General features: G+C 46.9%; 1 protein-coding gene across 1 annotated transcript in view; it reads right to left on the minus strand.

Moving 5' to 3' along the window:
• OTOG (otogelin) overlaps positions 1-23,232 on the minus strand; it is a 1,045,291-nt gene that overhangs the window by 439,530 nt on the left and 582,529 nt on the right. The window contains exon 29 of the mRNA XM_085647044.1: positions 6,931-7,047. Coding sequence (XP_085503170.1) covers positions 6,931-7,047 — 117 coding nt within the window. The remainder of the gene's footprint in view (positions 1-6,930; positions 7,048-23,232) is intronic.

A 23,232-nucleotide genomic window follows, 5' to 3' on the forward strand; every position in this document is an offset into this window, starting at 1 on the left:
GCTTGTTTCCAGTCCAGGGAGGACCTGGCTTGGCAGTTCGGGCTGGACTGTTCCCATGAGGCACAGGGTCAAGACTGATTTGAATATGGCTGGGTTCAAACTGGAATGGCATGCTGAGCAAAAAAATGATGGATTTAGGCCCAGATCTCTGTATTGGGGTGAATGTATGACATTGTTCTGCAATCTGTCCATCAACTGTTGTTTTTGCATTTGTCACCTCAAGTGGTACGGGTATGCTCAGACGTGGGTCCTGTGCTCTCCATGCCACTGGAATCAAGCTATCCTGGCTGAAGAGGGGTGAAACCCCGAAACCGGTCCTAGGATCCTTGTTTCCAATCCAGGGAAGACCTGGCTTGGCAGTTCGGGCTGGACTGTTCCCATGAGGCACAGGGTCAAGACTGATTTGCATATGGCTGGGTTCAAACTGGAATGGCATGGGGAGCAAAAAAACGATGGATTTAGGCCCAGATCTCTGTATTGGGGTGAATGTATGACATTATTCTGCATTCTGTCCATCAACTGTTGTTTCAGCGTATAAATCAGTACAGTTAACCATGGGCTAATTTCTCCTGAATTCCGTGAACGGCTTGTCTAAATTAAACACCGCAAAGTCGAAGTCTCTTCCACCATCAACAAATGGTCTCCTAGGCTCTGGGAAAAGGCAGTCCACACAATCTGCTTGCCTCCATGCAAGGCTCTTCACAGCCACTCATCTCCAAATTGTAGTGATGAAGGCACAGATGTTGCAAACCATAAGAGAGGTTTGTTTAAACACAAGAAGTACACATAAAGAGCCCAGAAGACACCACTAGTCACTACCACCTTCTCTGGCTGTCACCTGCTGAAAGCTCTTTCATAATATTGCTAGGTCATAAAGGAATCTTGAGTCATCAACAGAACCTGCTTATACCTCGGGACAAACATTGTGAGCATACCCACAATCTATTCTTGGTTAGACTACTTAGGTACTAGCTCATCAATGCTGTACACACTGGGTGCTCCTGTCCCTGCTTAAAATTCTCAAATGTGTTTATCTCCCCCGGAAATTAAATTGTGTGTATTTCTCACCCCTAACAATTTTCACATCCTGGCCAACAACAAAAAATGTGTGAAAGGCGTGGAGGCACCTCACGGAAACACCACCCAGGGAACTACTGATAGGTTCTTCTCATCAGTGTACTCCGCTTATCATCATTGGCAGCCTCCACACCACAGAAAATATGTGAAAAGATGAAATTAAAATGAAAGTGTGAAAAAAGGTAAAATGCGCACCCCGAAATGTATTCTTGTGCCTATGAACCCTGACCCCCTATTATAAGAGCAATAGAAAAAGACTTATCTTGCTCCTACAATATAAAAACGAGCTAAACATTCACTGGCACTATTTCCAATTTTAATCACTGCTGTGTGTTTGCTCACGTTAAAAACAAGACCTACTGTCGTGCTCCATCAGTTTGTTAAGAGAAGCCGACATGTTTCATTGCCTGTTAATGCTTTCCGGCAATTTCTTCAGGGCTGGGGGTCAATCCTTGCCACACTGTGGAATGCAATCATGTACCCGGTTGTTGCTCCCACATATCATACCAGCACCCACCTTTCTGGGTTTGTGTATGCGTCCACAGTACCCCTGTGTACATATTACGGTTGCTCTTCCTCAACCGGTGGTTCGTTAATGTCTGTCTTACTCACTCGCGCGGAGTGAGTAAGCCAGACGCTAACGATTGTTGATGAGAGAGTTTTGAGTGGAGGGCGACATGCGTTATTTCCCTCTAGAGCTCCTTTTGTGAAGGGTCCACCACCAATCTATCAAGATAAAGACACACTCAACATTAAACCCAACCACACATAAACCAACTATTCGTCGGGGAGTTTGTTTTTTTCTGTTCGAGATTGCTAGGCTATCCATAGCTTTCCCAGGCACAGCCAGCACAGTAAGATTGATGGAGTGGGGTGGGGTAGGGGAAGTTGACAGATGACGGGATAGGTAAAATTTAATAAAAAATAAAAAGTAAATAAAACCATTTACCTTGTGTACCTTGTGCTCATTGCATCGGCTATGCGGTGAGTGCTAGGTAAGTGGTTTTATTTTTTTTAATTTCATTTTACCTTTTCTGTCATCTGTTGACTTTACCCCACCCCTCACCCGGCCCACCAACCTACCACTCTTACCTGTGTCAGCCGCACCTGAGCATTCCTGAACTGAAAACAAAAAGTGCTTCAGGCCTTCCATTTTAAATAGAGAGGCTGGTCTGATGCACTTACATTGATGGGTTCAACTCCATAGAACTGTCAGTGTAGGGTTTCTAACAGAGGAGCCAGAGGGTGGCACCTCAATCAGAAACATTATGGTCTACCACACTCAAAATAGAGCGGATGAACTATTGATTTGGTGGACAGGGTACCTTGGCACATTTGTGGAGGAGTAAAATGTCCGCCAAACTCTAAATCAGCCCCCCAAATCTCTCTGCACATTTTGCATCAGCCTATCTTATACTATGTGATACAATTTTAAAATAATGAATTCATACTGCTTTCCATTGCAGGCTGGGACCTCGAGCACTATAAATGCACGTCACTATTCCGCTCATCACCAGCCAGGCTTCAGTTCTATTACTGTCTGGTTACAGACAGACATCTGCAGTGATCTCATTAACCAAATGAGCTTTCACAACAAAGTATGCATATTCCAATAATTATTTCAACTTGCATTTGTTTTCTATTAAAAGCATGTTCCAATACATTTATTGCAGGATGTAGGAAATGCCATTTTTGCATGATGTCACAGATTTTGATCTATCTGTTTTGTTGGCTTCAGAACTCTGTGCACTTGCATATAAGTCCCAGGCATATGGTACAAAGTGTACCCGGGGCATGGAAGTAAAATACGGCTAGTGGAGTGCAGCTCCTATTGTGCCATCCACTACAGTAGCAGTGCAAATATGGCTTCAAGCCTACCATTGTAACCTGACTTAAAATTGTAAAAACTGTATTTCAGTCCCTTTTCACAGGTTAAAACCATTAAATCAACCCTATGTACACCTTGTAGCCCACAAGGTAGAGTGCATGGTATTTAAAAATAGAACATGTCGAAATGTAAAGTTAACATTTCCTTACAGTGACTACCACCCAAAAGTTATTCTCACTGTGCAAAGGCTGGATGGCCTCACCAGGCAGAGCTGCCCCCTCTCCCCAATGCTTTTTTCATTGGCCCTAGAGCCTTGGCATGTAGGATCCGACAGCTACATGCTAATGCCGCTCTGGGATTTTGGCAGCGTCCGCTTGCCATTTCACTGTATGCGGACGATATGATGCCATAAGTCCAGGAGCCGGCCACACGTCTGACACCCATTCTACTTGAATATGTCCTATTTGAGAGATTCTCAGGGTTGGGCATAAATTGGGCAAAGTCCACGGTCTTCCCACTAGCTAATTGCACACAGGCAACTGTCTTGGAGTACCCACTTGCATGGTCTACGGAGCCAGTAAAATATCTGGGGGTATGGGTGCACAGAGACTCTGATATGGTGCTCAGTATGAATTTCGGGTGCATGATAACTAAAATTACCTAGCAAGTTGCCCGATAGACGCGCCTCCCGTTGTCCCATGCAGATAGAATTGCGGTTGTGAAGATGACTATTCTTCCCAAGCTCCTCTATTTGTTTGTAAACATTCCGATAACCTTGAACACAACACTTTCTAAAACATTACACTCCTGTTTGTTGGCCCTGGTGTGGGCTGCTAATCAGCAAAGATGTGGCTAGAGCACTCTGACGTTGCTGTTTGAAAAGGGGGGGTTTGAGGTGCCCGATTTGAGTCTGCACTATCTGTGTGCCTAGGCGCAATTTGCACATTACTGGCACTTCCCTCAGCGTTATCTGCCACACTTAGTTGTGGAGGAGGACACTGCCTTTCCAATCCCGCTTACCGCTATGGTCCTACACAATGGAGATGGAGGACCCAGGATAAAGATTAACACAGTCAGGAGCACTGTCAGAGCATGGAGAGCTTTGGGTGCTCGTGCAGGGAGAGAGTATGGGTATGCGCCTGCCATGCCAATTGCTGCGCACTCGGTTATCTCAGCAGTGCAGGAACTCGGGGCAATGAGTGTCTTGCAAAATGCAGGAGTTACTAGGCTCAGGAACATGTTTATAAATCGGCTGTTCCTGTCCCTAGATGAGTTCCTGGCTGGGCATGGATATAAGTCAATGCATGGGTTTATATATACAAGACAGCACATGACTGTGAGAACACTTTATCCTCAGTTCCCTCAACAGCCACAGATGTTGAAAGCATTACAAGTAGTGTTGACTGTAGGGGAGAGCAAGGTGCTGATCACTAGACTATACTGCGCTTCCTAGCGGGAAAATGCTGTGTCTAGCTCCTCATCCCTTGAGAAGTGGAATAATGAACTGGCTGTCCCTATGGCCTTGGAGGATTCGGAGTTATGTTCGGCACTGACGGGGCGCTTGACGGCCAACTGCAACCTCCGAATAATACACTTTAAATACTTACATCATCTGTATTACACCCCCGCGCAACTGATGAGATATGGTTTACAGGAGGATGCTAGATGTGTCAGATGTGAGGCTGATGGAGCTAACTTTATGCACCTGGCCTGGGGATGTGCTGCTATACATGACTTCTGGCAGCGGGTTGTGCAGGTATTAACGGACATGACCCTGGAAACCGTTGAGTGCACACTGGCGCTCCGTATGTTGGGGCTAATGAAAAAGATAAAGCCTGGTAATAGACGCATAGTTGCTATTTATAACCTGAGAGGAGCCCTGAAGGTCTGGATCTGCTCACTCTTCTACCCAGAACATGGAATTATACTCCAAGGGTCAGGAGTCTGACTTAGTATTCAAGCTTCTGGGACTCAAAAAGCCATTATGTTCTGGGAATGACTGTTGGGTTCGACCTGCAGCTCTCACAATGCTGATCCTGCTGAAAGGGATTGCCATTCTAACTCCAGACCGAGTCATCCAGGTATGGGGTCTCAGGCTATCCAAAGAGATGGGCAGAAGGTGCACCCATTATGTTCTCAGAGTACGGGTAGAGCTAGGTAGGGATATATAGAAATGTAACTGACAAGGTTGGACTGTTCATTCTTTTCTCCATGATCATAATGCTTGTTTGCTTTGTTTCATCTGCCTAATAATAATTGCAGCTCATTCTTTCTATTCACGATTACGCTCATTTCAATAAATGTATTGAAATCTCTATTCGTATTCTTCTTGTGTTTTACCAAAGGCACGCTTGAGTAACCAATGAAAGGGGTAAGGTATGTTTCCACAATTCCCTTGGGGGACATTGCGTCCTGTTCGTGGTTGCCAAAACCATCTCTTACCCTGGTTGTTTTGAGTTTCACGTGAGGCACTGTGAGAGCTAGCTTGGTATTGGGCTTACAGTTTCTGATGGTGAAGATGGGCTCAGTTCCTACATTCTCAAGTCTTTTTGTCCTAATATGCAGTCCCTCATTTTCTAGTGGGAACCAAATAACAGTCATTCCTAAAGATTCCCAGCTGACCAGTTCTAACTGGACCTGACCTGGACCCTGCTGATGGCCTCTGCTGGAGTGAGCACCTGACCCCAAAGCGTTACTGCTGCATTCCTTGAACCCTTGGCCGTGTCTGGCTGACATCTCCTACCACTCCTTAAAACCTGGGACTTAACAATTTTGGCCCAGTCCTTTGGAGGTCTTAATGTTGAAAAAGCTTTTAAGATTGCAGATTGCTTTTCAGTATTTGATCTGCCATGGAGAGGTGTGGGAAAGGAGACTGACTCCTGCAAATTAACGAAAGGTATAGATTTACATGCCAAAGTAAGACGAAATCTAGTGTAACCTAGACTTTGTCCTATTCTCACTTACTCTTATTTTGATGAATCGACCACATAATAATCATGACATTGAAGAATATAATTTTTCTACTTCATTGCTTCGGCTCTAAAATTCATGTCTATAAAAGGGGCATATTTATGAGCCCCTTGCGCCTCATTTATGCCGCCGCTGCGTCACTTTTGTGACGCAGCGGCGGCGCAAATCCTGCGCCATGCTGCGGGGTATTTACAACGTGACGCATCTGGGAGATGTGTCACGTTGTAAAGCCCTGCACCAGCAGTAGGCGTACCTGTGCAGGGGGGGGGGGGGGGGCTTCCGTCGCAGTAACGCCTCCTAAAAGTGGCTGAGTGAAATCTACAAGATTTCACTCAGTCACTTTTGAGCCCATGCTGCATCAAAACCCTGCGCCTGCTTGAAGCCGGCGTAAAGATTGACGCAGCATTGTAATGATAGGGCACCCCCGAGCCTTGCTGGAGCTGCGTCGGGCTTGCGACGCAACTCCAGCAATGCGCCGCCTTTCCGACAGGAGATGCGTCACGCATCTGCCCATCCGAGTGCCACGGTGCGCCGCATTGTAAATGCGGCGCATCAATGGTGGTGCACGGGTGGGCAGATGCGTCGCAACTCTTCTGGCGCATCTCTGCTGATTAGCAGAGATGCGCCAGATGTCATAAATCTGCCCCTTTGTATTTACTAATGCACTTTTATATAGCGTAAACATAGTCTACGGTTGTTAGAGTCTAACATTGAAGAGGACAAAAACATGCAAAAAAGCTGGGCAATCAGTAAAGTAATGCAACAAGAAATCAGCAGCTAAATAGATTAAAAAAACTGAGAGAGTTGCACTGCAAAGATGATGTACACAGGACAGCACGCTGATGGACAGAAGGACTTACATTTTGGGTCACAGCACACTTATACCTCACACATTGACAATACCGCCAGTATTTTACTGCACTGGTTGTTATCAGCCGTTCCATATGAGCCAAATAATTGTTTTGTGTCCCAAGAAAATTATTATCAAACAACAAACCTTCTGCATCTCTGCTGGCTAATGCAGTGCCTTAAAAATAATCATTACCAGTACTCACCACTGGGTGGCACGCTTCAAACACTTCACTGAACAAGATGCCACATTCCTTCTTGGCAAAGGGCTCTCTCAGCGGATTCAAGCTGCAGGGATTCCGAATGTCAGAGCTGTCAACACACTGATTAAAAGAAAATGGAAATTTTATGTGAATATGAATCACCCTATCAAAGTTTCAGTTTTGAAACAACTATTTTGTTATGACATATTTTTTGTTTACCTTCCAGATGGTTAATTTCACATTGTTTGCAAAAGTGTTCCTATTCAATAACAGTATTTTCTTTTCTACTGCATACGTGCTACAAAACTGTCCATTTACAAATACATCGACGGAATTTTCGTTGCAATTTTTGAAAAATAATGACGATACACTTTGGAATACATACTTACTGCTGTCATTAAGGTTGAACGCTCACCCCCAGAGAAAATTCAATGTTTTATCATTAATAACTTTTGCCCCGTTTACCATTCTGCACTGTACTTGAAAACGTAAATGTATTTGAAAACTTTTAGAAGATTCCTGAATTTAGTGCAGGTAAGACAAATGGTTCCAAAGAGGATCGCAAAATAATGTTTGGTACACTGATTTTACGTGATTTCCTATAGGAAGAGTTTCTGAAAACCACCGAACAGACGAGAGAGACTATTCCGTGCCATTCATTGACTTCTCGTGGTTTAGCCATTTTGGGTTGTTTGACAGGCTGAGTATGAGGCCTCCCTACTCACGTTGAGGCACCACACCTGATACAATAAGCAAGCAGAGGAGGGACACGCCACATGCCCCGTAAGGACAAGGCAGCTACCAATAATAAGCACGATGGGCGACAACGACCAAGGGGCGGCACCGGGCCCAGGGGCCGCACCAGGCCAAGCAGTAGCACCAGCTCACATTCCGTTCCAACATGCGGCATCTGGAGTCCTACCCCCATTCAGTGAACTAGAAGGCCCCGCAATGGCATCTCCCCGATGGAAGATTTGGATAGAACGTCTCAACAACTATTTTATTGCAACCAGGGAGACAGACGACGCAGTAAAAAGGTCACTGCTCCTGCACTACGCAGGGGACTAAATTTTCAAACTATTCAAGCATTTGCCCAACACAGGAGCAGCTGCCAATGACAATGCTGCGTGGCCGCCCTCGACGCCCATTTTGATCCACAGTTGAACCCAGATTTCGAATGGTTCAAATTGCGCCAAGCCCGGCAAAGTGAGGGGGAATCGATGGACGTATTCTATGCCCGGCTGCATGAACTCGCCAGCACATGCACAGAAGATGACCAGCCAAAAGACATACGCGAGCAACTAATACAAGGGTGCCGAGATAAGACATTAAGAGAGCTCATTCTGCGCCAACCGAAAATCGCACTCGAGGACATGCTAGTACTAGCAAGGTCACATGACCTATCGGCAGCCAGAGCAAATGAGATGGACCAAGCGCTCATCAAACCCCCGGGATGGTCCGAGAACATCAAAACAGAACGTGCAGACGCTCTCCGAGTCAAACCAAGAGGAGACTCATTTCGAAGCCCAAAGCCGGAAGGGACCAAACCAAGGTGTGGGTACTGTGGGCATGAGCCACATGCCGCAAAGGACTGCCCTGCGCAAGGGAAAACGTGCACCAACTGCGGAATACCCAACCATTTTGCATCAGTATGCCAGAGACGCACTAGAGGCCGCGAACTCCGAAACCGAAGGCCCCCGACAAAAGCAGTACGGCAACTGTCGGTAACAGAGGGGAGGCCACCAGAAGACTCGAAGAGGACAGGGAGGAGATACCAGGAGACGAGCGAAGAATCATCGGACGATGACGAGGGGGAAGCGTACCTGATCTCATTTGCGCGAGAACTCAAGTTATGCCACAGGCTTCAACCAACGTGTGTGGTCCACGTGGCAGGAACGGAAGTGCAAGCAGTCATCGACACGGGTGCCACAGTGAACGTTATGGGCCTTAAACAGTATCGACGCTTAAGGCCCTGCCCTCCAGTAAAGCCATCCAAAACCAAAATCTATGCATATGGAGCGGACACCCCGCTTCCATTGAAAGGAAAAATCACAGTTCCCATCAAGGCAGACGAGCTGGAAGTCACGACGACAATCCATGTCATCGATAGGGAATCAGACACCCTACTAAGCAGCCACACCGCAGAAGACCTGGGACTGATTTCTTTCGCAAGGAGGATACAGACCCACCATGTAGAAGAGCTGCTCAACCAGTTCCCTGAGCTATTCCAAGGACTCGGACGCATCAAATGTGACCCGGTCAAACTACACATTGACAAAACAGTTGTCTCGGTCGCCTTGCGACACAGGAGAGTCCCCTTCCACCTGCGGCCACTGGTAGAAAAGGAGCTAGAGACCCTGGAAAGACAAGGCGTCATTGAAAAAGTGTCGGGGCCAACGCCCTGGGTGTCCCCAATGGTCATCGCGGAAAAGCCTAAGCAGCCGGGAGCGATACGACTCTGTATCGACATGAGGTTACCAAACAAAGCATCGCAGATGTGAACGGGTCAAAGTGGTTCTCAAAAGTCGACTTAAATGCAGGATACCACCAGCTCCCATTATCCAAAGAAAGCCGCTACATCACCACTTTCAGCACCCATCTGGGACTACGAAGGTATAAAAGACTCAACTTTGGAATATGGTCAGCAGCGGAAGTGTTCCAAAACACGATACGAGAAATGCTGTCTGGGTTACCCGGTGTGCTAAACGTAAGCGACGATATTCTAATCCACTCGGCGACGGCTGCGGACCACTACAAACATCTCTGCAACACACTGACACGCCTCAAAGAACACGGAGCGACCCTACACAAGGACAAATGCCAGTTTTTCCAGCCTTCTCTAGAATTCTTTGGGTACGTGTTCAACCAGGAAGGCATTCAGGTAGACCCAAGGAAATCACAAACCATCAAAGACGCACCCGCACCAACAACACCAACGGAAGTGCGCAGCTTTCTAGGTATGGCAACATACTGTGGGAGATTCATCCAAGGACTAGCCATGCGAGCGGAGCCCCTACGAGCTCTCACAAGATCGGATGCAAAGTGGCAATGGGGACCGAAAGAGGAAGAGGCGTTCCAAGGCATAAAGGATGCCCTTCTAGGGAAAGCCACGCTTGCGTATTTTGACCCAACAAAATGAACGGAAGTACTCGTGGATGCCAGCCCCGTGGGGCTCGGCGCCGTGCTTGCCCAGGAACATGAACCGGGCCGATGGGCAGCATTGTCATTTGCCAGCAAGTCCCTCACACCTACTGAAACCAGGTACGCTCAAATTGAACGAGAAGCGTTGGCTATCAAATGGGCCTACAACCACTTCCACCTGTACCTAAAAGCACAACCGTTCACGATGGTCACAGACCACCAACCACTCGTGCCACTCTTCAAAGGGACAGCGCCTCACCCACCGCCACACATTGAGAGATGGGCAGTTCAGCTGCAACCATATGAAATGGAGGTTGTGTACTGGCCAGGAGCTAAAAACCCCGCAGACTTTCTGTCCCGGCACCCGGTCCCGTCCGAAACACAAGAGGACACGGAAGAGGTCGAACATTATGTGCACTTAGTATCCACAGCGGCCTGTCCACTGAACATGACCCTGGAGGACATCAAAGAGGCGGCCACCACAGATGCAGTATACACCAAAACTCTGAAAGCAGTACAGGAAGGGTCATGGACAAACTATCTGCGGCAAGCCAACTCCTGGAGTCCGGAAGAGCGAGAACACTCAGCGAAAAAGTGGCACATACGGAATGAACTCAGCGCCACAAGCAACGGAATCCTGCTCCGAGGACCCAGGCTGGTGATACCACGGGCCTTGAGGCACAAGGCGGCGCAACTGGCCCATGGAGGGCATCAGGGAATCACAAAAATGAAAGCCAGAATGAGAGAGAAAGTCTGGTTTCCGGTGCTGGAGAGTATGGTGGAAGAATACATCCGGCGATGCCCACTATGCCAGTTGACCGGCAGCTTGGAAAGACCTGCGCCGGTGATCACCGAAGACGCTTGCACCGTCCCGTGGTCACGGGTAAGCATAGACTTTGGGAGTTTCCCCAGAGGGAAACACACGCTGGTGCTTGTGGATGCGTTCTCGAAGTATCCCATTGTAGAACTGGTGGCATTCGCCCAATTAGAACCCATCCTAGAGAAAGTATTTGCCATGTTCGGGTTCCCACATGAGATCCGCAGCGACAACGGACCACCCTTCCAGGGAGCCGAGATTGCCACTTTTCTAAGACAGAGAGGAATACATCACAGGCGGATAACCCCCCAGTGGCCACAAGCCAACGGCGATGTGGAACGCTTCATGCGCATGCTAAACAAGGTGCGGACCCAGAAAAACGACTCCATGAATTCCTGCGGGAATACCGAAGCTCACCACACTACACCACCCAGAGGAGCCCATGGGCACTGACGCTTCATGGCCCACGGAGAGATCTACTCCCCACCTGCCCAGGGTGGTCGCCACCCCCAATGGAAGCCGAGGAGGTGCAAGACAGAAGAGCCCGCCGAAACCGGCGAGCAAGCCACCACCGCCGGGCCACGCAGAGGACACTCCGCACAGGGGCCACCGTCCTCTTGAAGGACCGCCACCCCGGAGGAAAGTTTAAAACGAACTACAAACCAGAGCCCTGGATAGTCACCGCGAATCATGGGACCATGGTAACCGCCCACAAAGGAGGAGAGGAGGTGTCCCGAAATGTGTCCTGGTTCAAAGAAGTGTCCCCAAGGCACCCAGAGAGACTCACGGAGGGGCCGACAGGGAGCACACCCACACAGACACCAGAGACCACAGAGGCTATCACTGTACCAGCGTCCAGCTCAACTCCAGAGGGCGGACTCCCCACCAGTCCGCGATTGCGAGGCTCTCTGCAAAGGTATAGCCTGAGGCCCAATCCTCGCCCCAGCCAGCGGTTGAAGGACTTTGCCTGCTGAGGACATCCAGAGGCGGCTGACGGAGTGCACGCAAGTACCACCACCTCTGTGGTTTGAACTGTCTGAACTATTTGAGTTTGTGAGTGTTTGTTTTGTTGACCGATTTGGATAGGGATGTAGCATCTCACGGTCTAGTTGTTTACAGACCGCTCCACCTCATCCGCGGGCCAGGCATGGCCTGCGGGGCTGTGAATAAAAGGAGCCGCCCGCTCGGGGGCGCGGTCTCCAACTCGAGCACTGTCGTGGGCTGAATCTGTTTAGCCGGCTCCGTGTTACGCGGCCCGTGGCGTTCCCCCAAGGCCCGAAGCCGGGCCTACCACAAGGACGAGAGACCATAATTACAGTCTCCTTCCATCTTGCAAAGTAGCAGGAGGACAATACAAACTTATTCTTGGCAGTTTGAAACTATCATTTGGGTGTCCCCCTCACCTTGGTAAAGGGTGAGTGGGTTAAAACAAACCCAAGCCTTGCCTTGCTCTAAGGTGAGCGAGTGTGGCTGGGTACCACACAGAGGGGCTGCAGTGGGGACACGATACACAAACGGACTGGAATGGAGACACACAGCGGAGATGGAGAGCCTGGAGGGGTGCAGAGAGGGTGGGGAAAGGATGCACAAAATGTGCAGCAGAGAGAGACGGAGCATGCATTGGGGCTACGGGGCAGGGGCATGAACAGCAGATGCAAAAGAGGCAGAGCACTCACAGAAGAGATGCAGGATGAGTTGAAGGCAGCACATACGGATCGCAGGGGGTTGGGGCAGAGAGAGAAGCAATACCACAAAAGAGAGAGGAGGAAAGAGAGGGGGCACCCGTACATTCCTCCAAATCACAAAAGGAAGGGTGCCAGTGGGAACAGAGAAGGTATAGAGACCCTAGTTAGAGTCAATAAACTTCTACTATGTGCAGTGGTGGACCATTTAAAACAGGGAGGCCATACTTAATGGAAGAGGATGCCTCACACACATAGTAGTGTCAGGCTTCATCATCTGCATCCTCTCCCCACCTTGGTAAGATCGTACTACCAAGGCAGACTTGACCTCCGTAAAGACTCGGCGGTAGGAGGGAGTTCTTACATAAATCTACTGGATAAGGCGGGATCCAGATAATCCAAAAACACCCTAGAGTTCCTCGGTTATCATCTTTATTCGTGAGGACTCTCGGTATATTAAAAACAATTCTTGTTGACGGGTATCATAGAGTGTATTGACTCAGGGCCATCTCTTATTTCGCCAACATGTATCTGCCCTTAATGATTATCCTAATAGGTCTGGGTCATTCTTCCGTGCTAGTGGTTCCCTATAGTATTAGCCTGAGTCAAGGGAACCCTAGGTAGTGATGCAAGTGCTACCCACAAAACGTATACCCAGGTGAGCCCTACCTGGGCTTCTAAATTTCCAGATTCTGAAGTCAACTCTAGACTTTAGAGGATACAGGTAGGCAGGTCAGGGAGAGGGTGGTACCCTTTGTAGTCACACTTTCATCAAAAGGATCACCCCTCGTATGAACCTGGCTTATTCCACTGCGTGGCACTTGTACAGCCGGACAGACAGAGCATGCATCGGGGCATGGGGCAGAAACAGCAGATGTAGAGGAGGCAGAGCACTCACAGAAGAGATGCAGGATGAGTAGAAGGCAGCACATACGGATTGCAGGGGCAGAGAGAGAAGCAGCAAGGGGCCAGGTTGTATAAGGGTGGTGGGTGCACACAGTGAGGCTGCAGAACTGGAGAGGGCACATAGAGAGCCTACAGGAGTCTGTGGCTGGGAATCACACAGCTGAAGGAATGCACGGGGGCACAGATGGCCAGCTGGGGATATCATACCCATAATGACTGTACTGGGCAAGGGGCACACTGAGGGGCTGCAGTGCATGTGGACACACAGAGGGCTACCAGGAGACATAATGGCACGCAGGGACCAGACAAGGATCGAACAGGATGGCACAAAAGGCTTCCAGGATGACAGCTGCTCACATAAGAGCTCCATGGATGAACAGAGCCCACAGAGAGGCTTCAGGGTGCTAGGACGCGCAGAAGGGTGGCGGGGGCAAACAGAGGACAGGCCGGGGGAAGACAATGCGGTTGCAGGTGTGAGGGCAGGGTTGCACAGAAAGAATCTGCAGGGATTAGACAGTGTGGTACAGAACGTGAAATGCCAGGAGGGTGGTGGGACATACAGAGAGCATATAGGAGTGTGGCACAGCAAGGAAGCACAAAGGGGCTTCAGGAGAGTGGGGGTGCACACAAAGGGGAAGCAGGCTAGGGTAGAGTGACACACAGGGACTGCAGGTAGAGCTGGGCAATCACTAGAGCTGTAGGAGAGTGAAGGCACAAAGAGCAGTTGCAAAATAGGAAAGAGGCACACAGAGGGACAGAGGGGCAGTGATTTGGGGGAAGCAGACAAAGTGGTTGCACAAATAAGAATAACTGGCACAGAGATCGGCTACTTTGTCCTGAGAGGCTGCAATAGTATGCCAGGGTGACACACAGAGGAGTTACGGTGGTATGGGGGTACATAATCCACCCACAATTATGTCTCCACACAACCAACATCATATGTTCATACAACCACCGTCATTGGCCAACACATCCAACATCATATGCCAACACATTTATCATACGCCAATACCCACTATCATAAGTCCACACAGCCGAGCATCATGTTTCAACATTTAAAAGCACCAAATTTCAAAAACACATTGAAATTCCATAATAAATTAAAGATGAAAGGTAGGTTAAGTTTGACTGATATGTAAACAGTGGCTTCATCATAAGAAGCAAAAAGTGAAAAGTTACGGTGGAGCCCTCACCTTGTCTACCGTGCCCATTGTACTAACTCAACCTCAAGTTCTACCCCAAACATACATTTTTCAAAACATAAAGTCACATACAAAATAATATACAACATAATTATTTACATCTTTCAGCAAGACATTCTCTAAAGACCACACAACAAGCATTATATTGCAACACCCCCACTATAAAATGCCAACATGCACACTTTCATAAGTAGACTAGCACACCATTATATGGCAACATGCCCACCATCATAAGGCTACTGAGCCAACATCATACATGCCCTTACACATTAGCATATGTCCACAAATATACAAGTATACGCCCACATACCCAACATCAACAAGTAGACACCAACATTCCTAATCCTGCACACACCAGCACAATCCCATATACCCACAATCAGATGCCTACACAGTCATTACCATACACTTGCAAAGCCATCATCTTATGACCGAATAGCCACCATTATATGCCAACACACCCATCAGTATGCAGCCATACAACCCCCATTTGGAATTATTTATTTGTGTCCCACTGATTATTTTAGAACTGTTTGATCACATATGTAACTAGCCATATGAAAAAGTGACATTTTGCCTGGCCCCACTTGTGCTCTTCTAAAGTTCTTAGTTGGAACTTTAAGTATGTGGCCCTCTTTTTCTCTGCTATCTCCACCACTGTAATATCGTGCCCTTTAACATGAGCAACTCCAACTGTACTTCTGGGTAGAACTAGCAAAGACCTTCTCTTTCCTTGAATGACTTTAACCTCACTTCTAGGTAGACCTAAAATCTACCATTGCAGTATGTAATACTGTAACATCCTGACATGAGTCACTCTAATTTTGCTTCGGAATGGGTCTTACAAAGATCAGTAATGTGACACCCCACCCTTTCCTAAGTTGTTCTATTTTCAAATCTGAATATAGCTATTTAGGATCACTAATATGGCATTCTGCTCTTCGTGAAGTGGATTTAAAGTTCATGTTAAGGTAGATCACTCAGCCACTTGACCACACCTACAGAGTTTAACAATTTACAACCAGTTCTGTTGCTTATGCGTCCTAATGCACACCTTGGTAGCCCAACACTCTAGCAACAAGAACTGACCCAGTAGCCACATCTTATTGTAACTCAACTATCAACCCCACCCTTTCCTAAGATGCGCTATTTTCAAATGTGAATATAGCTATTTAGGATCACTAATATGGCATTCTGCCATTCTTGAATTGGATTTAAACTTCATATTAAGGTAGACCACTCAGTCACTTGACCACAACTACAGAGTATCACAATTTACAACCAGTTCTGCTGCTGATGTGTTCTAATGCACCCCTTGGTAGCCCAACACTCTATCAACAAAGGCTGACCCAGTATCCACAATTTATTGTAACTCAACTAACCAATACAACTACAGATCTGGTATACAACCATGCAACCTCACATTGAATACATGATTGACAATTGGCAATTTTAACTCTCTTCTTGCACAGTCTCTTGCCTCACCACACGATACTCACATATCACTAATAAAGAAACACTTCATGCTCCCCTTGTTATGCCTTGAGAATTGTAACACACCCTATGTTCATTTACGCCTAACTACTCTCTCCATCACATTCCACCTACTTAACACATCCATGCTTACTACTTGCTCAAAGTCCTCTCACCCCATTCCCCATTTCCAACTGGAACTGTCCAACTGCTTGCACATTTCTTTTTTTCAATCATCACAGAAATATGCCCTTCACAACATCTAGGGTGAGAACCTCTCTTCCTCCATGTTGGACCGTGCCCTTGTTGCAGGGTTACCCCAAACCTTTTACCTTCCTGCTCCTACTTTTTGCAGAATGTTTTTTTTTAGCTTTAGGTCTCTGTGCACTTTATCACTATTGACCAGCGCTAAAGTGCTTGTGCTTTCTCCATAAAACATGGTAGAACTGATTCATACCCAATTGGCATTTTTTATTTACATATAAGTTCCTAGTAAAGTGGCACTAAATGTGCCCTAGGCCTTTAAATTAAATACTACTACTGGGTCTGCAGCGCTGATTGTGGTACCCACTGAAGCAAATCTTTAAGCATGGCTCAGGTCTGGCATTGCAGCCTGTGCATGCAGTTTTTAACCTGGCAAAATAAGCCTTTTGCCATGCCCAACCTTCTTTTTTGATACATATAACTCACCTCTAAGGTAGGAGCTGGACAGCCCCAAGGGCATGGTGTAGTGTATTAAAAAAATTGGACATGTATTTTTAGGTTTTACATGCCCTAGAAGTGAAAAACTCTAAAATGTATTTTTCACTACTGAAAGGCCTATCTCTCCCATAGAATACGATTGGAGTTGCCTTATTACATTTTTTCAGTGTAATTTCCAAATGGGAAGAGATAACCAGTTTATGTTTGGGGTCTCTGGAATCATTATTTAAAAATCCTAACCTATGGTGAAGTCAGATTTTAAATTACAATTATGAAAATGCCACTTTTAGAAAAAAAGGCATTTTGTTGCCTTACCCTATTGGTACTGGAAGTCTGCCTCTGGGTCACATGACTGAGTGTAGCTGCCAGTTGATCTTTGTGCATTCCCCCTAGGCAGCCACACACAATGGGGAGTGGATGGGCCATCATTGGCAGGATGGGTGGGAAGAGCTGGGTCCAGCCCCACTTATACTTGAATAGACTGTGTCCTGTTCCCACACAGAGGGCTGCATACCCCCTGCAGTTAGTCTAGAGGCAGGGCCAGGAAGGCAGGGCATCTGTGCACATTAAAGGTATGCCTCTAGAAGCTTTTCCCACTTCAAAGGCATAACTGTGTATAAATACTGAATTTCAGACATCAGCTCTTCCGTACACTTCTGGACCTGTGGATATTCTTCCAGGAAGAAGGACTGCTGTGCTGCTACAAGGACTGCTACTATGCTGGACTGCTTCTCTAAAGGACATGCTGCCATGCTGTGCTGACCTGCTGCCCTCTTGCCTGGAGAAGGAGAACTGGACCTGCAACTACAACTTGAATCCAGAACTCCAGAGTGAATCAAATGGCTATTCTGCTGGCCTCCTGATCTGAGCCTCAGGGACATAAAAGGCTCCCCCAACCTGCTCCTGATCCCAGCTGCAGCAAGTTCCTGATCTTCAAGTGGTGCCTCTCAGGCCCTGAACCATTGGTGTGGCTCAGGGGCACTTGAAATCAATCATTTGGGCTCTTTGCAACTGCGAACAGGCATGTTCATACCAGAATCGCACTACTCACACTGAAATTCAGTGCGAGATGCCACCAGCTTGTCTCTTCGTACAGCAAGCATCGATCGCCCAAGAAAGACCACCACTGCAAAGCTCCAGCCCATCCAACCGTGACACCTGGCCTTCTCTTCGTGCTGACCAGCATCGGCAATGCTCTCCTTGCTTCCTGCAAACCTCTCCAACGCAAATGGGACTCTTGGCAGAAAAAATTAGAAGGTAAAAATAGGACTAATCTGGAACTGTATCCGACTCACACTTCATCATGGTCGGCCTGAACTTTTGACTTTGGCATGGTCTAGCGCAACCAAATACAGTGGTTGGCACTTTATGCTTTTAGGCACTATTTTGAAAGTTTCATCTTTAAAAATTCATAACTCCAGTTTTGCTTATTGGATTTTTATCATTTTGGTCTTGGTTTCTTTATTACATTAATCTCTATTTTTCTAACCTTGGGTGGGATCTCTTTGTGTTGTTTTCTCATTGCTTTACTGTTTACATTTCATCTACGTTAAGCCTGCCTGCTCTGTGCAAAGCTACCAGTGGGTTGAGCACAGGCTCATTTGGTGTTTGCTTGTGCCTCATCTTGACTAGGATTGTGATTGCTGCTTGATCAGGGCTTCCACCCCATTCAACCAATAACCCAATGTTCCTTGTCCCTTCTGTGTCCTCAGTCTACCTTATGGCCATTCATTGACTCAGAAGCATGTCTCCAACTTTTCCTTATCCTTCACAAAACCCTATGTCCTATCTGGTTGGGCTTTTCATCTCTCCACTGATTTCCATGCATCCATTCTTGCACATGTATCTTGAACACCAACTCTTTTCTCCCCACCTCCACAGTGGTGTAACAAAGTAACAAAAGACTCCGCAGCACCCACGGTGCATGGGGGCCTCTGATCTCGGGGGCAACTCCAAAAATGCTTCAAACCATCCCCCACCAGATAAGAAATCTCTTCTAACTCCCACTTTTAAAGGTGAACGTTCCAATCACAAATTAACATTCCACCACCACTAAAACACACCACTGTACGTTCCCCAGATGCAAAAGGAAATATAGCATCTCACCTTCCTCAACTGAATATTCATGTTTATCCTTGCTCCTCAATAACAAACCACATCTTCATACACCCATTTTACCACCACCTCAGAGTCATTTACACACTCCTCATTTTACCACCACCTCAGAGTCATTTACACACTCCTCACCCACAATTGAATAGACCAACTTGTCCAAAGAAAAATCAGGTTGTTAGTAGAGATTTACTAGGATTTCTAAAAAACTGTACTAACGGCCTGATTCTCAGTAAGGTGGAAGAAAATTACCACATGGCATTTCTGGCTAGAAAAATTGCAGAAGGCATTAGCTGCAGTATCAGTCAAGCAATATTCTACCTCACTCCACCCACAGATCTGCTCATATATTTACCATGTGCTCTGAGTAAATGTATGTCGTAAAACCCCATGAAATTACAAGTTCCATGTGGCTTCATGACTGAAAAAATCGGTCCAACATTAGAATTCCCCATTCCATAGGGTATTACTCCTAATTGCATAGTATTTGTGAAGGATTACAACATGGTAACAGGGAAATCACATGTGAGGTTACATGAAGAATAGATGGAGATGAATTAAGGGCAAAATCAACAAAGGTGAAGGACACAGTATTAACTGAAGAAGCTGTACAAAGCGGAGAGCCATACAACTACGAGTCAATGCCAGGCAAGGAATCTTGTGAGTTGGTCTTTTAAATATCCTTCTGCCTCTCTGAACCTGGAAGTGTAATGCAACCTAGAAATTTGTTAAGAAGACGGACACTGGTAAGTTTCAGTGACTTTTATTTCTTCTGTAGTGAAACCACCAACTGGCCAGTCTGTTCTCCAAGCAGCAACAGTCTCACATGAGACGCTACCATGGTGATGGATCAGCAAGGCAAATGGAGCACTTTGAATGATTACAACACACATCCCCCTTACTGAAAAAATAAGGAAAAGAAAAGGAAAAAGAAAGGTAGAAGAAAGGGAAAAGAGAAAAGGCGGGAAAAATGGAAAAAAGATGCACTGGTCATAACATGACAGCAGATAGTTTAAAAAAATCACAATAGATATCAATACATCTTATAGTCTTCATAACGCTTAGGAGGACAACGAGACCTAGAAGAAGGACCACGTGAAGAGAAACTAGAAGGATGGGCACACTTTGGAAAACTAGGACCAGGCAAAACATCTGAGCATGAAGGAAACAAGGATTTGTCGCCTCTGAATTTTATCAGGCAAGACATGCTCCACTATCCACCATTGTGAACAGTAACAACATTCTTAAAAACAGCAATAATAACAAAAGGACCCATAAATTCAGTGACACCTTTCCTATGCTACCATGGTCTCTTAATAAGTACCCATTCACCAAGGTTTTCTTTTAGGATCAAAATGGCCAAGTGTGGGCATTTAACCAATTGCCAGTTTGATCGCGTTAAAGGCCACATTACACTCTGGTGACCAAACAAAACGTACTGCTTTCCTCAAAAGGGATCTGATAGGTTCTACAGTGGAGGCGAAACATTGAACAAATTTCCAATAAAACTCGGCCAGGCCAAGAAAAGACCTCACCTGCTCCTCATCAGTTGGGGAAGGGGCATCAACAATGCTTTTTGCCAGATCCAGTTTTGGACGGATGCACTTCCCAGAGATGACATGTCCCAAATAAGTGACAGAAGACACACCAATTTTACACTTCAGTCTGTTCACAGTTAAACCCTTGACAGCCAGCCTTTGTAGAGTGATTCTCAAAACACTGTAATGCTCTGAGTAATCCTTTCCATAAACTAAAATTTCATCTTGAAACAACATGAGGTTAGCAATGTCTCCCAAAATCATCTTCATGATGCGCTGAAAACAGGCAGCTGCCGAAGCTAGCCCAAAAGGCATCCTGATGAAACAGAACGCCCCAGAGGTGTCACAAAAGATGTAAGGGGTTTTGACTCAGGATGGAGGGGTACCTGGTGATAAGCAGAGGATAAGTCTAACGCGCTGAATACTTTTGCACCAACAAGCATGTTGATTGACTCAGAGTTGTTAGGTAAAGGTTGGCGATCCACCCATATCCACTTGTTTATACTCCTCAAATCTACACACATCCTGATGTTCTTCCATCCATTCCAGGGGCCAAAACCACTGGGGCCAACCATTCAGAGGATTCAATTTCCTCAATTATACCCAGGGTTACTTATGTCTTAAGTTCATTCCTCATAGGTGCTAGCATCATGTTGGGGACCTTCCTAACCTTGTGTACCACCGGTGACGCATTCTGCTTGAGCACTATGCGAGGCTCAAAATCTTTGAGAAGACCAAGGTTGTCAGAGAAAACTTGAGGAAACTCCCCCAAAAACTTGTTAGAGATTGCAGAGTGGTCTACCAAATGACCTGCCCTGATGGATAACGAGCATTCGGATTGAGGATTATCCCCAAGTCTCTCTGTTGTCTTCATCCAAGAAGGTTGTCACCTCGTTTGGCAACATACATTTTCCCAATGGTCTCCCTTCCCTTGAAGTGAATTTTCGTGACGGCATAGCCTATCACATCAATATGCGAGCCACCAAAACTGACTGGGTTAATTTCAAGGGCAAAAAGTTGTGACTCAGGAAAGGTTTTGTCCCAGAGATCATGGCCAAGCATGGTAAAAGGAGATCCAGAGTCAGCCAGAACCACAAATAACTCGTCACCAATTACCACGTCCCATTCTGGCATACTGATGAGGCCTGCATCAACCATGCCATCACCTCTCACACTCAGCATGACAGTTTTTGGGGTGTCACTGAGAGTCTCAACGTTCTCCACTGTGCGTACTCTGCCCCCAGACTTGCATACTCTAGATAGTGATCTTTGATTCCACACTTGTGGCAGGTTGTATTCCTTGTTTACCAGCTAGGATAGTTATAGGAGTGGTTAGTAATCCCACATCTATAACAGGTCATCCTGGAAAAGTCTGTGGAAGTTTTGATCTTAGTTCCACGCATAACTTTAGAAATATTGTCAACAGAGTCCTGAGGTGTTGCCCTTTGAGTGAGTTCATGAATACTACTGGGAGTTGGAGTGTTGCCAGCATTTGCCTTATGTGCTTTCATCCAGAGGTGTTTTCCATCTCTTCTACGATGGCTAAAGCTTCCTTGAGGGAAGGGTTTCTGGACAAGAGTTTCTCCTGCACCCTAGGACTGTTGGTGCACCTAACCAGTTGATCATGTATCAACGAGTCAGTAAGGTCACCAAATTCGCAGGTGTGAGCAAGAGTCTTTAGAGAAGCTATGTAGTTCCCAACTTTCTCATTGGTTTCCTGGATTCTCATGAAAAACTTGTGTCTCTATAAAACAACATTAATCGGAGGCCCAAAATACATGTCTAACATTTTTATGGACATCTTGAACACATCAGATGGGTCACTATCGCCTTCACCAACAGGAATTATGTCAATACTCTCATATATTTTGCGTCCTTCTATTCCAAGATTATGAAGGAGGATTGCTTGCCTCCTATGAGCCGTGAATTTTTCACCCCCAAAAGCTACCTAGGATGAATCAAAAAGGAGTTTCCACCTCCTCCATGGCAATAAAGGTTCACCCTTTTCAGAAAGAAATGGAGGAGGTTGGTTCATGGAAGTGGTAGACATGATGGTGGTGCTCAAGTTAATATGGAAAACAAACAAGATTGACACAGGACCACAGCTGCGTCCATTTCAGCTTCAGAAAGAACACGGTCCACCATCACCCGAAGCAGGCTCCCCACAGAAACTGGAGCAAGATCACCGCCGACCAGCTCGCCACCTCCCTCAGCCAGAGCCCACCTGTCAGGACCACGGACCCTAACACAGCTGCCCTCGACCTCACGCAGTGGCTGACCTCCTGTGCCGACAACCTCGCGCCACTGAAGAACCCCCTCACCAGGCCCAGAAGCAAGAAGGCCCCCTGGTTCACCGACGAACTTAAGGACTCCAAGAAGGCCTGCCGCACCCTCGAGAAGGCCTGGCTCCTCAACAAGACCGCCGACAACAGAACAGCACTCAAACTCGCCACTCGCAGACATCACCAGCTCATCCGCACCACCAAGAAGAAATCTCTGCGGGAACGACTGGACAAGAACGCCCATAACAGCAAGGAGCTCTTCAACATCGTCAAGGAGTTCTCCAACCCCAGCACCGGAAACAACAACATCACTCCCTCACAGGACCTCTGCGACTCCCTCGCCTCGTACTTCCACCGCAAGATCGCCAACATCCACAACAGCTTCGACATTTCACCCCCGCACCCATCGGTCGTACCTTCGCACCCCGCCGCCACCCTCCAGACATGGAC

The sequence above is a fragment of the Triturus cristatus genome, chromosome 3_2 (genome assembly GCF_964204655.1).
Source record: "Triturus cristatus chromosome 3_2, aTriCri1.1, whole genome shotgun sequence".
Classification (NCBI taxonomy): Eukaryota; Metazoa; Chordata; class Amphibia; order Caudata; family Salamandridae; genus Triturus; species Triturus cristatus.